General features: G+C 48.2%; 2 protein-coding genes across 13 annotated transcripts in view; one reads left to right on the top strand and one right to left on the bottom strand.

The window, feature by feature from the left end:
- Positions 1 to 18,160, top strand: part of LOC119181451 (uncharacterized) — a 607,968-nt gene that overhangs the window by 180,973 nt on the left and 408,835 nt on the right. The gene's annotated exons all lie outside the window — the stretch shown is intronic.
- LOC119181453 (uncharacterized) overlaps positions 1 to 18,160 on the bottom strand; it is a 159,530-nt gene that overhangs the window by 63,082 nt on the left and 78,288 nt on the right. For all 9 annotated transcript variants that reach the window (XM_075882781.1, XM_075882780.1, XM_037432708.2 and 6 more), the window contains 2 exons: positions 11,823 to 11,935; positions 11,560 to 11,682 (listed from right to left, as the gene is read on the bottom strand). In XM_075882781.1, the coding sequence (XP_075738896.1) occupies positions 11,560 to 11,682; positions 11,823 to 11,834 (135 nt within the window). In that variant the 5' untranslated portion in view covers positions 11,835 to 11,935. The remainder of the gene's footprint in view (positions 1 to 11,559; positions 11,683 to 11,822; positions 11,936 to 18,160) is intronic.

Genomic DNA, 18,160 nt, shown 5'->3' on the forward strand with positions numbered 1-18,160 from the left:
AACAGAAGTGAACAACTTGAATTGGAAAACCATCCCTGCTTTTCAATCCTGTGATAACGGCGATCTCAGTTACCATCCCTTTATTGTCTGCTGTGTGCGTTCCTGTTTACAGCCCCAACAAGTCCTTTGTTGACAAGGACATTCTTGTAGAAAGTACCGTTTGTTTCCGGCCTGGAGGCGAATTCGCAATGCTGCAGGCCCTCCATTGCTGTTCCGGCAAAACCTTTGCAGTGCTTCTCTTCAACTTGTCCGACAGTATCCTGTGCGTGCCGTCAGGCACCGTCCTCAGTACCTGTACCTACCTTGAAGCACCATCTGTCGTAGCAGTAGTACAGCCCGTAGCACCTTCGCCACCCACTGCATTTCCCTTAGACTGGAATGAATTCAATTTTGGCCCCAACTTGACTCTGTCACAGAAAGCTGAGATTCAAGCACTTCTACGAAAATTCCGTGACTGCATGGTGATGTCACCTAGTGAGCTCGGCCAAACTCCTTTGGTGCAGCACAGAATCGTCACCGGCTCTGAAGTTCCTGTTCGGCACCACCCGCTTCGAGTCTCTGCCTCTGAATGCGCAGAAATCGCTAAGCAAGTGTATGACATGCTTAAGCGTGGTATCTTATCGTGCTCGTCAAGTCCTTGATTGTCCCCCGTAGTTCTTCTGAAAAAGAAAGACGGCATAATCCGTTTCTGTGTTCACTATCGACGACTAAATAGTGTAACGAAGCCTGACGTGTATCCGCTTCCTCGTCTTGACGATGCCCTTGACCGCATGCATGGTGCCCATTTTTTCACTACGCTGAATCTTCTTTCTGGCTATTGGCAGGTGGAACTAGACCCGAATGACGCTGAGAAGACCGCCTTTATAACTCCAGATGGCTTATACCAGTTTAACCGCCTGCCATTTGGTCTCTCCAACGCTCCTGCTACATTTCAGCGATTAATGGACCGGGTCTTGGGCATCTCAAGTGGTCAATGGCTTTGGTCTATTTAGAAGACATGATTGTCTATGCTCACACATTTCCCGAACATCTCATGCATTTGGAAATGGTCTTGCGTGCTATTTAAGATGCTCGCCTATGCATTAAACCTTCCAAGTGCTTTTTCGGCTTTTCCGACGTTAGTTACTTGGGGCACATAGTCAGCGCCAAAGGCATCAGCCCTAATCCCACAAAGCTCCAAGCCATTGCCTGTATTCCACCTCCCTCCACGGCTAAGCAGCTTAAAAGTTTCTCGGGCTTCGTTTCGTATTTCAGACGCTTTTTCCCTGACTTTGCTTCTCGCACAGTACTTCTCAACGAACTACTGAAGAAAGAAGTTCACTGGAAATGGGGACCCGACCAAGAAGCTGCCTTCCGCGACCTCAAGACTGCCCTTCAAGCACCACCGACGCTCGGGCACTATGACGAGAATGCTGCGACGATTCTACACACCGATGCCAGTGGTCTTGGCCTCGGAGCTGTTCTCTTGCAATTTAACGAGGATGGGCAGAAAAGATTGGTCACTTATGCTAGCCGCCGGCTAAGTAAACCGAAAGCCGATACCACGCCTTTGAACTTGAGTTCTTGGTGGTAGTTTGGGCTGTCGAAAAATTTCGTCCGTAGGTTTATGATAAAAGCTTCACAGTCGTTACCAACAACGTCACCCTTCGCTGGCTTCAAACAAAAAAAGACCTCAATGCTAAATGCGCCAGGTGGGCTCTCAAACTGCAAGATTACAACTTTTCTATTGTTGATAGCAGCGGCGCTCGCCATCAAGATGCTGACTACCTTTCTCGCCACACGACAGCTTTCAGCGACATCTCCCCAGTCTCTGCAGTGCTTGATTTATGAACTGCACAGCTACAAGACGCAGAAATTGTCGATATAACCCGACGACTATACGGGGAAGTAGGCACTCCCAAGCGTCGTCGTGAAAGCCTTTCTACGTCGTATGTCGTTCGAGAGGAAATTCTTTATCACCGAAATTATCGGGATTGGTCGTGCGTGCCTGTTATGCCAGTAGCCATGCGACAATCGGTGCTATTAATGTGCCACGACGCTCCATCTGCCAGTCACCTCGGGCTGCACAAGACGCTGCACAAATCGAAGAGAGGTTTTGGTGGCGGCGCATGCACAGTGACATTTCCCACTACGTTTTGTCGTGCACAATCTGTCAAGCACGGAAGGCTATCACCAATCCGCCCTCCATCACCAACCAATCCAACCAAATATCACCAATCAATCCATCCCTCCTGAAACACCTTTTGAGATTCTTGGACTTGATCATATGGGACCGTTTCCACGTACGTCATGTGGCAGCAAGTTCTTCATCGTTGCCACGAACTGTCTCATGAAGTGGACCGAAGTCAGGGCCGTCCCTGACTTTTCGACTATGCACCTCCTCACGTTCATCACCGAGTGCGTCATTTTTCGACACGGCACGCCACGCTTGCTCATCACTGATCATGGCACGGCCTTCACGGCCCGCGCATTCATAAACCTACTGAAAGACCATGGAATTCAGTATGCCGCGGCCACTCCTCAGCATCCACAAACAAAGGGTCTGGTGGAACGTACAAACCGTACCATAAAGGACATACTGTCATCATATGTGTTCGTCCCAGTCATAACAACTGGGACGAATACGTCGCTGCAGCTGTCTTTGCCCTCAATATCTCACAGCAGGAAATCACATGGGAGTCACCGTTCAAGCTTGTCTATAGAAGGAGGCCAAGGCTTCCGCGAGAGAGCTTCTATGGTTTGAACACAACAACGCGAAACCGTCGATACCAGTACTTCGGAGCTTCTTCGGAAGGCTTGCTTTAAATCGCACCTGGCAATAGCGCATCGTCAGGCGAAATTCCGCTCGCCTTCCAACGAAAACCACACCCCTTTCAAACCAGAAGGCCTAGTACTGGTTCGATGCCCCCAGCGTGTTCCACAAGATTGCCAGAAGTTTTTTCCCCGGTATGCCGGCCCGTTTCCCGTGATGAAAGCCCTAGGCTCTGTTATGTTCCGCCTGGAAGTTATTCCCGAACTGGGCACCCAAAGCAGAAACCGTGTTTTTTTTCCCGCCCGTGCAAACCAGTTGAAACTTTATGTGCCGTGTGATTTCTGTATTCACGACTCTTCGTCTTCTGGCTCACACTTCAGAGGAGAGAGGGCGGCGAATGTAGTGGATCATAACAACGGGGTGACCGGCCCGTGAGGAGTAGAATGGAAAAGAGAACGAGGAAGACAGTGTTGTGTTGGATTGCATTCGAGTGAGTAGCTCTTGTACATTACATTTGGTGGCAGCGGTGGGATTCGGCAGCATGGATTGCCCGAAGGAGGACTTGTTGAGGGACGCACTTTAGGATATCGTGGCAATGTATGACAGAAAACGGGAGGCCTTGATTGAACAGGTGCGCTTTGACTTGACCAATAGAAAGAAGTATACTGCTCTTGCCCCCTACTCAGTTGTAGAGCTGGGCAGACGAACGTATGGTTGCTGTATGCGAAATCGCACCTCTCAGCTTTGTTGAGAGCAGAAGTTCAGCAAATCTGGCAAATGCGAATGGCACAAGTGGAGAAGCATGACGCAGACGCTGAAGAAAGAAGAAAAGAAAATTTGACGACTTTGCTGAAGGACATTTCCAGAGCCTGGCATTTGCTTCTTGTGACTTTCCATCACAGCCTGGACCAACCACAATGACTGTGCAAGACACACCAAAGAACCTGTGTTCTAAGCTACGGCGTCAACCATGGAAATCAGAGCAACAGCCCAAGCCTCTATTTCGCTTACTTCAAACAGCTTTCCGGGAATCACTGAAGACAGGCGGTTGTGGGACTTCTGCATCTAACGTTGAAATATCAGGGCACGGTAAAGAGGTGGATGACATACATCACTCTCATCGTGAGCTGAATAACATCAAGCAGGGACCTGCTCTCCCGCAGCTGGGGACAAGTGAAATGATCGTGGAGAGACCGCTGAGCCAAGAGACAAGTTACGAGGACCAGGTTCACACTTCGGAGAACACCATTGAAAAAGCAGCGCAACAGGACCGTGCGTTGTTGATGATCCGGCAGGCGAAGTCACGTACTCTATGGCACAAGATTCTCCCCAAGCTTACGGTTGTCGACAGCAGCTTTTTTATCACTCCGTGCAAGTTTTTCACAATGGCCTAGGTATTGAGAAAGAAGATGGTTCAATATTGCAAAGACCATCCGCAGCGTTCAGTGCAGCACCATGCACTGCACTTTGGTCAAAAAGTAAGTAGAACTGCCCTCAAGGAACAATGGTATTTCCCACCCTCTCCTCTTTTTCCACCTCCTCCCTTCTCCCCGATGGAAAGATGTTATAGGGTAAACTGACAGGTAGTGGGATAATAGCAGAGGAAAGCCGCAGGACAGAGAACGAGGAAGACGAAGTGTTTTGGGAACACTGAGGCTGGTGGCAATGGCTGCCAGATTAAAGCCATGTTAAGGTGTATTTCGCTTTTGTGTGTTTAGTGGACATTACACTATAATATTAATGCTGCATTATTTGAACACTGAGCTGCATCTCTAGTGTATTGTTAGTCCTAATATGAGACGCTCAAACTTGGAGGACAACAAATATGTTTTGAAGAAATGCTCAGAGCATGCAATGATCATCAAGCAAAAATACTAATAGGCATAAGACTGGGAATCAGGAAGACTATTAATATAGTACTTGTCTTGCTACTCAGCGATTTGAAACATGTGCCAAATAAATTTCTAAAATAGAAAAACATTTCCAACAACAAAGTACTGCAGGTTGCTAACAACTACCCCCTCTTTGTCTGCATAGCCCTCGAAGGGTGTTTTGTTGGCTACTTATGCATATTTCCTTGAGGTGCACCATTCACATGTGTGAATGCAACATGTCTTTGCCACTTCCTTGGACTAGTGGCCATAACAGTGCGATATACTCAGCACACACAATGAATTTAACCTTTATCATAACCACTTCTCTTCATTACAGTGAGCTGCATTAGGCTGCAGCCAACCACTTTGGTGAAGGCAGTACAGTCGAACCTCGCTTCTACGAAACTCCCGCTACAACGAAAAATTCACGGTTTCCCATCAGAAGTACTTAGGAGTCAATGCATAAATATTGTCGCCACAATGAGCACTTCTTCTTCTGCCGTCCCGCTTCAACGAAATTTCACGATGCGATCCAGGTTCAGATTTTTATTGCTATACAGTAAGCATAATTTTTAACATTTTGATGCATTTTCAGAACTTGAAAATACGTTATCGAAGTCTAAAACACGCGTTGGCACCACCAAAAACCACCGCTGTTCAGCCAACATGGGCGCCGCCATTGCTCGATAGCGATGGTAACGAGACTGCCCTGCTTTTCTCAATGAATAAAGCAGGGCAGTCTCATTGTCATCACTATCGAGCAATGGTGGCATTCACGCTTGTTGATCAGTGGTGGTTTCTGGTGGTGCCAACACGTGTTTAAGACTTCGTCTACATATTTTCAGTTTCTAGAAATGCATCAAAATGTTACTCATTGCGGGCAAGGTTCTGTTTGGCCTTGCTAGGACGGCTACCCTAGCGTTGCATAAGTTGTTGCCAGACTTGGAGGGTCAGTGTTGCCAGACTGCTGCCAAATTTGGAAGAGAAATTTGCTTTTGTAGTTGTGGCTTCTCTGTGAAGGTTTGGTGTCGTCCACGGTGGATTTCGCGAGTGCATGAGCGAAGCTGGCCGTTTTAATTAACAGAATGCAGCGCTTTGCAGATGCGTTCTCAAGCTGTGTGCTGCTGTGCAATTAAGAGGCCGTTTTAATTAACGGAATGAACTGCGCCTCGTAGACGTTGGGACGCATTCTCTTGCGGTGTGTGCTGCTGTGCAATTGAGAGACCAACGACGCCTCGTCCGCCTTGCATTTTGCGAATGCGATGAACTTGTTCGCCAGTGTGTGTGTGACGTAATTAACGCAATGAACCGCATGTTGCAGAAGTCGGGGCGTGCGTTCTTGCTGTGTGCGCAGCTGTGTAATTAAGAGATTGCGTCTCAGTATTAGGAACGACGGGAAAAACTGAATAGAGTCGCAGCAGGCAGTGCGCCGCCCCCCCCCCCCCCTTTTTTTTTTCACAGCTGATCGTGCCACGTCGACCGCGCGCCTCGACGGGGACGCTACGCTTTCCCTAGCTGTGTCAGCACAAGACATATTGTTCGGACTCATGTACATGTGGTGAATAAACGTCCCAAGGCTCGCTAATCGGGGTACATTTGATATGCAATGCTGAATGTAAATAGGACCCCGCCGACGAGTCGCTTGCAGTGCCCCACCCACAATAAGCACAAATGACCAAAATTCTAAATAATGAGTGCTTATGCGGGGTCCTGTTTACACGCGAGGTACACGCGAGTCGCGCTTAATCTTACACAGGTACACGCGAGTCGCGCTTAATCTGCTAAAACTGCATCGATAAAGAAGCCTTCCAGGCGTATATAGCTGTATCATATTCGACGTACCCCGCTTAGCCAGCTTTGGGATGTTTATTTATCACATGTGCACGAGTCCGAACGATATGTCTTGTGCTGACACAGCTAGGGGAAGTATAGCGTCCCCGTCGGGGCGCACGGTCGACGCGGCACGATCAGCTGTGAAAAAAAAAAAAGGCGGGGAGGGGGGGGGGGGGACTTCGCCTGCTGCGACTCTATTCAGTTTTCACAGTCGTTCCTAATAGTGAAGCACCGCCTGCTGTGACTCTATTCAGTTTTCACAGTCGTTCCAAATAGTGAGACACGATCTGAAGCTGAAGCTCAGTTGCTTAGTTCATGGAATCTTTCGCGCAGCTGCTGGGTGCATCTGCGAAACAATGCCTTTTCCGATTCCAATGTTTATCATTTTGTTTGCTCTGCCAGTGTGGTAACGAATCAGAGCGGCTTTTTGCCCGTATTACCAACAAAATCAGCTAGCCGCGAGTGATAGATGATAAAAATGGCATAAAATAAGGCAAAAGCCACCGCTCCATGGCGTTTTGACGGTGTTTTGATGGCGCACAGCTGCTGGTGTTAAGGTTTTAATGCAAATGTTTCGTTCGTTCACGAAAGCGGTTGTAGTCATTGTTTCAGCGTGCTTTTCACGGCCTCGCTATGCATGGGTGAGAATCGCGTCGTGACGCTCCTGGGATAAAATAAAAAGCACTGGACACTTTTTGAATTTTGAGAATAAAAGTTTCATTGTTTTGCTAGCCAGTTCAGATTGGCTACATTTTCGTTATTTCACTACAACGAAATTTTGCTTCAACAAAATTTTTTCCGCGCCCTTTTAGTTTCGTTGTAGCGGGGTTCGACTATATAATAAAAGCTCCCGAAAAGGAAAACTGTCTGAGAAAGACACGACAAAAACAGGAGCACATACACATGGGCGCCGAACTTCCAATTGAGTTTATTTACAGAAAGCAGGTGGCTTATAGGTTCTTCAATATAACAAGACATATGAGCTAGGAACGATAGCAATGACAGAGTTAAAAACAAAAACAAGAGTGCTTGCACATCATGTACATGAGAGAGACCTGATGTGTTCATCTAAAAATTTTATTTAATCCTGTGATAACGATGCTCAAAAAGGGCTTATACAGCTATCTCCCCTTTTGCAATGAAAAGTACCTCGGTGGCTTCTTGAATTCTCGACTTTTCCACTGATAACAACTTTGTCTTTTCTAGATGAGGCAAGCATATCTTGCTACTGCATCTCTTTAAATGCAGGGGGAGAATACTGCTCGTGCCAGTGGGCAAAGGTCATTTGTGCTTGATGTAGTCAAGGTGTTGGGCCCAGGCGGACACCAAGGCGGACACCCAGGCACTGGGACAGAAGGAACTCTTGGGAGGCTTCCTGCTCACAAGAAAAACACACAAATTTATTTACATATGTTCAGATGTCAAGAACACTAGGCGTCGAGAAGTGCCTCAACACCAGATATGACCAACCATATATAACAAAGGCCACCGAGAGAGAGGTCCCAGCGCACACGCAACGCTCCTTTTATCTCGCCTGGTCCGTGCACGCACTCCTTGTCCAACGCCGACTGCGTGTCTCAGCAACACTTATGTGCATTCCCTGTAGCACACAGGGTCACCTCTCGCATTCCTGCAGGATCCGGACCACATTTGGAGGGCTCTCCGAGGAACATCCCTTGCAGGCAGAGTCCATGCATTGCCAGTCATAACAGCCCGTCCGCCGCCCGAAGAGGTCACGTAAGGGCTGCAGTACCGCTGCTCTCTGAAGTGGCCCTTGTATGTACGTGGTCCGTAGAGATTGTCCGTACGCTTCGCACCGGTTGTTGACCACAACTCACACACAGCACAGAGCACCGTGCACAACAAGCGCATTTCGGCGTCGCCACGATCCACCACACACCTATGCCCGCTGGGTTCCAACATGCAGCTCCACAGCTGGCCTGGTCACTGCTGCCTGGATGTTCCTTGCTCAACAATGGCACAAAAGCCCAGCAGAAAGGCGGCAGTCCACAGTATCATTCATCATGCCCTTCTTGCTCAGATGTCGGGCCAGTAGGCGTAGCTGGACTCTACATGGCTTAAGCACAAAGCGATGCAGTCAAACCCAATGCCGACACCGAAAAGCCCTCGCTTTTCCAAAGATCACCAGGTGTGAATTTACTTCTAAGCTACCTGCTTAACTTTTTGCACACGGAAGCCTACACCATGGTGGTGACTAGTTAAGTAACTTGACGCTCACGTGATCCATTTTTAAACGCTCAACAGACTCTAGCCAAAAGGTCACCTTGAAACAAGTTATTTGAGACGCGTGTGTCAACACCCGCGTTAGACCACCCGGACTCTTCAAGTAATCGCCCTCCGGGGCACTGCAATGCCAGGGTTCCAACCAAAGAACTTGTTTCCAGACGCACAAAGACGGAAGCATTCGAACGACTCCAACCTCCATACACACGCATTCCTTCAGCTCAAAACCAAAAGGACTAAGTATCTTTGAAAATGTGCCCTCTGTGACCCAAGGCACCACCGACAATACAGCAGCTTCATCCCCACTGAAGGAGCTGGGCTCTTCAAGTTTATCACCTCCTGTGTCACTTTTTGCACCTTTATCGCTGCATTACACAGAACTCAATGTTTTATTATGGCAATCCTGCCTATCTACTTTGCTATCTGAGGATGGTAGTGCCTCCGGCTGTATTTTTTCTGGTTTGATGAGTGTATCTGCACACCCTACTTGCTCAGTCGGAGATACCGCATCTACTCTAAGCCGAAAAGAACCTTCCTCCACGAGCGAGTCATCCTGGTTTTCGGTCATGCTTGTGACGCCTGTTATCTCTAACTGGCGCTGGATGCGGCACCCACCAGTTAGCTCAGCCGTGCCTTTCAAGTTTATCGTGCCTGGTTTATCTAGAATCTCTTCGTTTACTGTGGCCTTACCACCAACATGTTTCGCCAGGGCACTGCGAAGCTCAAGCCTCAATCGCTCCACTTTCCTTTCATGGGCTTCAGCTCACTTTTTACGCCTCGTGGTCTCTCTCTCAAGCACAAGCCGCTCTAGTTCTTTGGCTTCCTTAGGCTTGGCCTGTACGAGCTCCCAACCATCGCAAAGCCTTTCTTTATCGACGCCGAAATCCTTAATCGCTTGTATTAAATGCGGCTTCTTGTGTATCCTCACTCCATCAATACCCAGCTCGTCGCCTAGAAGCACTACATCTGGTTTTAAATGCGAAGCATTTCTTAGCGATCTTTGGTGACTTTGAGCGTATCCGTCTGTCCACCCGTCCGTCCGTCCATCCATTCATCTGCCTACGACTTTTAGCTTTCCTGGCCGTTTCGATACCAAACCAAACTTGGTATGGCATAACATGACTGTATGAAGAACATATTTGACTAGTCATAACATGAAAATATGGCTTGTATGTCACGAATGTCATGATTTATATTTTATGGTCCTGCAGCTCTTGTGGCGGTTTCGTTCACATGGCATGTTGCAAAGCTGGTATGGTATGGCAAGATTGCATGGCAAACTTAAGTGACAGACCCTAACATGAAAATCATGACATGCATGTCATGTAACAACATGACTACATATAACTCTCATGATGCGCTCACGGCTGTTTTGCTAGCGTCACATATACCAAATTCGGTATTACAGTACGTGAATGAATGACGAAGGTATGTGATTGGTGCAAAAATGATAATTACGAGATGCGTGTCATGTAACAACATGACTACAGGCCACGCTCATGATGCGCTGGCAGCCATTTTGCTAGCTTCACTTATACCAAATTTGGTGTTACGGGACGTGAATGGATTACGAAAGTATGATACTGGTGAAAACATGATAAACATGAGATGCGTGACGTGTAACAGCATGACTACGTGCTACGCTTATGATGCGCTCGCGGCCATTTCCCTAGGTTTCTTATGTGCAGACTCGTTATTATGTCATTCGAATGGATGAAACATCCAAACATGATAATCACGACATGCGTGTCATGTCACAACATGACTACATGCCACACTGATTATGCGCTCGCGGCCGTTTCGCTTGCTTCACATATGCCAAGTTTGGTATGTGACGCCAATGGATGACGAAGGTATGTGACTGTTGCGAACATGATAATCATGAGATGCGTGTCATGTGAGAACATGACTACATGCCACAGTCAAGGCGCCAATACATTTCGACCTGATGCGGTGCGTGTGCTCGCTGGCGTTCATTTCGTCGCGACACGCCAGCATTGCCACGCCAGGCACCGGTTATGCCATATACTCACAGGCACTTGCTGCGTTGCTTTGATGCATTCGCGTTTCAGCGCATCCAGCGTCCCTCCATCACGAAAAGAAGGAGACGCAGTGTTGTCTGGCTAACGCATCGGTGTGAAATGCAGCATGTCACATTTCGCGCCGATTGCCGTCGGGCTGCACCGACAGACGCTGGTCGCACTTAACGTCAAACTATAGAGTGCTCACGTTTTGACAACGTAGCGTCGCTGTGCCCAGCGTGCGCACACGTCAACGCTACTTTGGAGTATAGTAGGCCCTTCATGATGCGCTCGCGGCCGTTTTGATAGTTCCACATATACCAAATTTGGTGTTACGTGACGTCAATGGATGACGAAATATATGACTGGTGCAAACATGAGAATCTTGACATGCGTGTCATGAACAAACAGAACAACATACCACGCTCATAGTGTGCTCGCGGCCGTTTCGCTCGCTCCACATATACTAAATGTGGTATCACGTGAGGTGAATTGATGACGAAGGTAAACGACACATCCAAGCATGATAATCATGACACAGGGTTCATGTACGACATCATTTACCTCCACCTCCTAACGTTGTGCTGATTTTAAGAGGACATATCAACATTTCTCATTCGTGCTTCACATATCATTGATTCCCACTATACGTGGGATCTGCCAATTTTTTTTTTAACTTGTTCAAATCTATAGTCACCCTCTGTTGCTCAAGCTGCTTTGAAGGTACCTCAATAAACACAGCCTTCACAAAGCAGCAACCAATCTACCCCTTCGGAAAGACATCGCCTTCTAACCACGACACCTGGTAGAATCTCTACGGAGAGTGAGCACTCACCAGCATCGGCACCATGAAAGAACACAACCGGATCCTGTCACTGTCTACCAGTTGATCTAGTCGAGGTGTTATGCCAAGGCGGACACCCAGGTGCCGGGACAGGACGAACTCTTGGGAGGCTTCCTGCTCACACGAAGAACACACAAAGTTATTTAGATATATATACAGGTGTCATGAACACTAGGCATCGAGAAACGCCTCAACACGAGACATGACCGGCCGTAACAAAGGCTAACGAGAGAGAGTCTCCAGCGCATACGCACCCCTCCTTTCATATCGCCTGGTTCGTGTACGTCCTCCTTGTCCGACGCCGACTGTGCGTCTCAGCAATGCCGATGCGCGTTCTCTGTGGCACACAGGGACATCTCTCACATTCCTGCAGAACACAGACCGCGTTTGAAGGGCTCGCTGATAATTGTCCCTTGCAGGCAGAGTCAATGCATTGCTAGTCATAACATTCTCCTGTGCGCACTCATTGAAACAATGGCCTGTTTGGCTTATGTAAGACGATCAGAACAAAAGGACTATCTCGTAAACACAAGTAGTGAACTTGATGTGATGGTTCTTTTTGTATGATATCTCTTGCTTTGTTCTCGTCAGAAGTGGGCGCACTTTTTAAAATTTGCAAGGTGCAGAAAAGCTGATGCAAATTCTATGCCGTTGTGGGATCTTTCTAAGGTTGTGGGACAGACAAAGCAAATAAGGCATGACAAAAGGTGGTTTTTGATCTAGACGCGTCTCTTGCTAATCTGAGGATTTCAGCTTTTGAAGCAACTTTCAAATGGGCTGCAAATCAGATGTTGCAAATAGCCAGCAGCTACCACAGAAGACAGGTAGGCGTAATGGTGCCACGATTCACAAAAGCCTTACAAGAGTCTATCATACAAAAGTCTACCATACAAGTCTACCCACATTTCTACCAAACAGAATTCTTGTTCCCGTACAGTATCACGCTTGACTCAATAGATCTGCTCTCTGCTGGCTATCCACAACTCAGCACATTCAATAGCCTGTTTCAAAAGCGAAAATTCTTAGATATGCAAGAGAAGCATTGGGACCAAAAGCCACCTTTTGTCAAGCCTTATTTGCATTGTCATTCCTACTCAATGTTATGGAACTTGAGTCGCGATTATTCATGCCTTGTGAACTTACGTTCTGCCTTGCAAAAAAGGTTCTGATGAGAACAAAACAAGAGGTGTCATCCAAGAAGAAGCATCAGATAAAGTTTATGAGGGTGCTATTATTCCCTGTAAAGTCACTTTCACCTATTGGTGAAAGCTTGTCTCACAAATAAGCCGCTCTTAGGTTCAACGCCCACCAAGCGGGAAGTGGTGCTTTGTTCATGTGGAGTGGTGGCGCCAGCTGCACCGCCACGCGGTGGAGAGCCTAGGCTGGTGCACAGAAAAAAAGAAGCAACTTTCTTTTAGCGTTTGACAGTGATCGTAGATAAATTCCTGCAGGAGATCCATGAGAGACGGCAACCGTGAGCCATTTCTTATGATTCCCTTGTGATGAGACGAACATTAGGAACGTCACATTTGTGGTACCTAGTGTTTCTTCATGTTGTTTGCTTGAGGGCTGTATTGGAATATTGTATGATGTTGTTTTAGAATGTCACTAGTGACGTATTTGATTCAGCTTCCAATATCGTCATTGTAAAACCAAATGAATAAATGTGCATGTGTTTGTTGGTTTGCCTGAGCACAACTGCTGTCTTTATGTGCTCCGACTGTTGGGGCATCAACGCCACTCTTCAAGCACACGAAGACAGCAGATGTGGTCTCAGATCCCCACGAGTTCTCTAGTTGCCATTTCAGCATCATTTATATGCTACGCTTTTCATGCGGACGGTCTTACATGCGCCAAACCTGCCATTGTTTCAATTACATAGCATCACAACTGATCTTTACACAATAGCACAGGCAGAAATCTCGCCCTGGATTTAAAGAGATGCAGTAGCAAAATCTGTTTGCCTCATCTAGAAAAGACAAAAATTTTTATCAGAAGTGAAGTTGAGCATTCAAAAAGAAGTCATTGAGGTGTTTTTTCTTGCCAAAAGGGGAGAGCTATATCAGCTCTCCTTTAATATTGTTATGAAGGGATAAAACAGGACTCTCAGATGGACACATCAGGTTGCTTCCGTGTGTGTGATGTGCACGCGCTCTTGTTGTTTTTAACTATGTCATTGCGATTATTTCTAGCTCTTATGTTTATTATTTTGAAGAACCTATAAGCCACCTGCTTTCCGCAAATAAAGTCCGTTGGAATTTCTGCGCCCATATTTCTATATGTGTTCCTGTCTTCGTCCAGTCTTCTATGCGCAGTTTAAAACTGTTTAAAAGCATAAGCTCACTAGCCCAACAACATGCGCTGCTTAAGTAAAAGCTTGTTAATTTGGTTTTACAAGACCAAAACAAGTGTTCAACTGAAGAGAATGCTGAATTATCAAAATTATCTGGAAAGCAATGGGAGGGACGCTAGGAGTCGCAGAGTGCGGACGCACGTTGTGTAGGCTCCGCAGTTTTCAAATGATTTTTGTTAAAAAATTGCAAAACTTGGCTAAAGTCTCTACGCCAATCGACGGAGGAAGTTCAGCCGAACACCTGGATACCAACTATTGCAAGGTGGGCCCGCTTTTTCGGCACTGACACCGATAATTCTGAGTCGCCACGAAGATCAAACATTGCGTCTGCCGCCGCAGCGGCGGGGAGAGCTAGGTCCAACGCGTCGACGAGGACGCCTGGGGCGACCCCGGAACGCCTCGACGGCGCGTCTAGCACCACGATGGAGGTTGTAAGCGTGGAAGGAGAAGATATGCAACCGGAGGACTTTACCAACGACGCCGGATCGTGCGAAGTCCGCAGAAGAAACATCACGAAAACATCTGGAGGGATTTCAGGCCCGAAGAGAACCATGCTAAGAGACGCTGCTGCGCCGACGGGCGCGCCTGGGGACAGCAAGTGGAAAGGTGAATGAACCATACGACAAATTGCTAATGCAAGCAGACTTCCTCGTCTACCGGCAGAAGACTACAAAGTGATCGTGCGACCACGAGGAGGACTCAGCATTTCGGAGCACAGGCAGGCATGCATATACTGCTGCCTGAGAAACGCCGCTGGCGTCGGTCGCGAAGCAGCAGAAGAAGACAGTATATGCATAAACTACAAGCAGAATATCGTGGTCGTCAGCACGCCGTCCGAAGAGCGAGCCAGGCGGTACGGAGCCATCACGAAGATCCGAGTGGGAGAGCAAGAACACGAAGCCAGCGCCTACAGAGCAGCGCCGGAAAACACATCTAAGGGACTCATAAGAGGGATATCCCAAGAGGAAAGTTCCGAAGATATTATAGACAACCTAGTGACAGCAAGAAACCCAAGCATATTACACGCGAAGAGGATGGGCAACACAGACAATGTAATCGTGCTCTTCGACGGACTTCACGTGCCGAGATACGTGAAATACGGAGCGCTCATCGTCCGGTGCTCGCTATACAGAAAACACATTGACATTTGCTACGAATGTGGGAGGCTGGGACACAGGGCGGACGTTTGCCCCAACCCAGACGAAAAAATATGCAGAGGATGCGGCGTGGCCAACCCGCCGCAAGAACACCAGTGTGAAGCAAGATGTCAGCTATGCGGGCAAGCTCACTTTACGGGAGACAGACGCTGCAAGGCAAAGTACAAGATACCGTATTTGGTCCGGTGAAGACGCTGGGAGCGACGAAGAAGAGAAGAAGCGGAGGCCGAAACACCATACGGCATCAACGACTACAACAAACGAGCTGGCAAAGCAACGAGCGAGAACACCCAGGGATCAGAAGGCCATCGCACAGAAGGCTCACCCCCGGGACCATACGAGGGGGACAGTCGGAAGCAGCCCGGTCGCAGACCAAGGTCGAGGACCCGGTCCAGAACCCATTCGAGAACCCGATCGAGAACCCGATCGAGATCCAGGGCAACGTCAAGATTGCAATCCAGCCGAGGAGCGGTAGAAACTCAGGCACAGGTGAGCTTTGCAGACGCGGTCTCTGGCACTGCTGTTACACCTACACGCGCGGGGTCCGCCTTAGAACAGGAAATAACACAGATCAGACAGTTGTTAGAGCAAATAAAGCGAGAAAACGCGACGCTAAGGGAAGAGGTAAAAATGCTTAAAGTAGAAAACGCTAAGCTTAAGAACCCAAAACACTCAGAGATGACCCATACCACGCCAACACCCATTAGGGCGTCGACACCTCTTCGAGCTCCGGCGACGCCCGTTCCCGCGTCGATGAGTGGAGAAACGCCACCGCATAAACGAAGGGCAAAGGAAAACGCCGATGAGCAAAGCGACTCTACACTCGGAGAAGTAAAAGGCATGTTTCAGGAAATGTTCGTAGGTTTACAGCAGCAATTCATGCAGATGCGCGCGGACCTACAACAGCAGATAACGCAGATGCGAGATGAAATGTCTCAGAGGTTCGACACCCTCGAGGGTAGGGTAGGGCAGCTGGAAAACGTCTCGAAAGACGCCCGACCCGCAGGAGCGAGGCCGGTCAAGAGCAAGCCGTACAGCAGACCACCTGCGGCTGAGAACAGCTGCATAGAAAACTCGAGTAGCCAACATGGCGCCGCCTAATGAATACACGATTTGGCAGTGGAATTGTCGTGGGTTTCGTCGTAAGCGGGGTAACCTGCAGCAATTCGTAAAAACCAAGCAAGCACCAGATGTAATCGCCCTCCAGGAAACTGGGGGGACCGCAAAATTATCAGGATACAAATCATATAGCACTTTAGCTGAAAAAGCAACAGTAACCACACTGATACATCGTAATATAACGGCTGTAGAACACGATACTGGCATACGCAACATAGACCACGTCCTACTAGAAATTCTCCCGTCTCGTAAAAAGGAGGGAAGCTTGTTTGTGCTGAACGTGTACAGTCCACCACGACAAAAGGTAAAGTTTGGCTCGCTTTTCCGCAAAGTGCTAAACGTAGCGGGCAGACAAGCACTGATCGTCGTGGGCGACTTTAACGCACCACACGCCGCCTGGGGTTACACCATCGAAAACGTTAAAGGCCGCAACCTGTGGAACGACGCGCAGCACGAGGAGCTCACGCTAATAACTAACCCACAAGACCCTACTAGAATGGGGAACAGCGTCAGTAGAGACACCACGCCGGACCTTACATTCATAAAGAATATATCCAACCCTCATTGGACCAACACTAACGTAAATCTAGGCAGCGATCACTACATTGTATGCACAATTTTACAAGCAGGTCCGCGTAAAAAGAAAGGTAGAAAAATAATGTTAACCGAGTGGGACACTTTTCGTAAGATAAGAGAGGACGATGCTACAGAGACCATCGAAGATATACAGAAGTGGACAGACACACTCCAGCGTAGCGTGCAGAAAGCCACCAAACATGTTCCCGAAGAGGCAGGAATGGAAGAAATGGACAGCAAGCTCTTACACATGTGGGAGGCAAAACGCAGCCTGCAAGAGCGCTGGAAAGGTCAAAAGCACAACCGGCGTCTAAGAAAAAGAATCGTCGCGCTCGACAGAGACATAGAAGACTACGCAAATAGGCTGTCCCAGCAGCAGTGGGCAGGCATGTGCACTTTAATGAACAGGCAGTTCGGAATGTCCAAAACTTGGAACATTATCCGAGGCCTCCTTGATCCAGAAGGCACGAAAACAACACAAAGACAAAACCTGCAACGGATACTACACAGCTACGCAGGTACAGAAGCAGAGCTCTTACGCGAGCTACGCCAGACATACGTAGGAGATGCCACAAAGGCGCGACTCCCAGAGTACGAAGGGAAGGATAACGTCGACCTCGACGCCTCCATAACAGAGGCAGAGATTCGATACGAACTCGGACAACTCAATCCCAAGTCCGCCCCGGGTCCCGACGGTATAACAAATAAAACACTTCGCAACTTAGATGACGAATCCGTCACTGCTCTCACAAAGTACATAAACGAATGCTGGGAGAAGGGCGCCATACCCCAGCAATGGAAAACCGCCAAAATCATATTAATACCCAAGCCGGGCAAAAAGCCGCTCATCGGAAATCTCAGGCCCATTTCATTGACGTCCTGCATTGGAAAGCTCATGGAAAAAGTAATTTTAACACGTCTCGTCAGATACATGAACGACAACGAGCTATACCCACACACCATGATCGGCTTTCGACCAAGACTCTCGACGCAAGACGTGATGTTGCAGCTAAAGAATCAAATCATAGACGCCGAAACGCACACCCTGGATACAAAAGCCATTCTGGGCCTTGACCTGCAGAAGGCATTTGATAACGTCACCCACGAGGCCATATTGCGCAACTTGCAAAACCTACACGTAGGTCGGAGAGTGTACGATTACATAAAAGATTTTCTCACCAACCGTAAAGCTACAATCATGGCCGGGGAAGCGGAATCCGAAGAATTCGTTCTAGGCAACAAGGGAACACCACAAGGTTCGGTGCTTTCCCCTTTCCTATTCAATGTGGCGATGCTTGGTTTACCCTCAGAGCTGGAACGCGTCGAAGGGCTTCAGCACAGTATCTATGCGGATGACATCACCCTATGGGTGATGGGCGGGAGCGAC

The sequence above is a fragment of the Rhipicephalus microplus genome, unplaced genomic scaffold (assembly GCF_043290135.1).
Source record: "Rhipicephalus microplus isolate Deutch F79 unplaced genomic scaffold, USDA_Rmic scaffold_14, whole genome shotgun sequence".
In the NCBI taxonomy this organism is placed as follows: domain Eukaryota; kingdom Metazoa; phylum Arthropoda; class Arachnida; order Ixodida; family Ixodidae; genus Rhipicephalus; species Rhipicephalus microplus.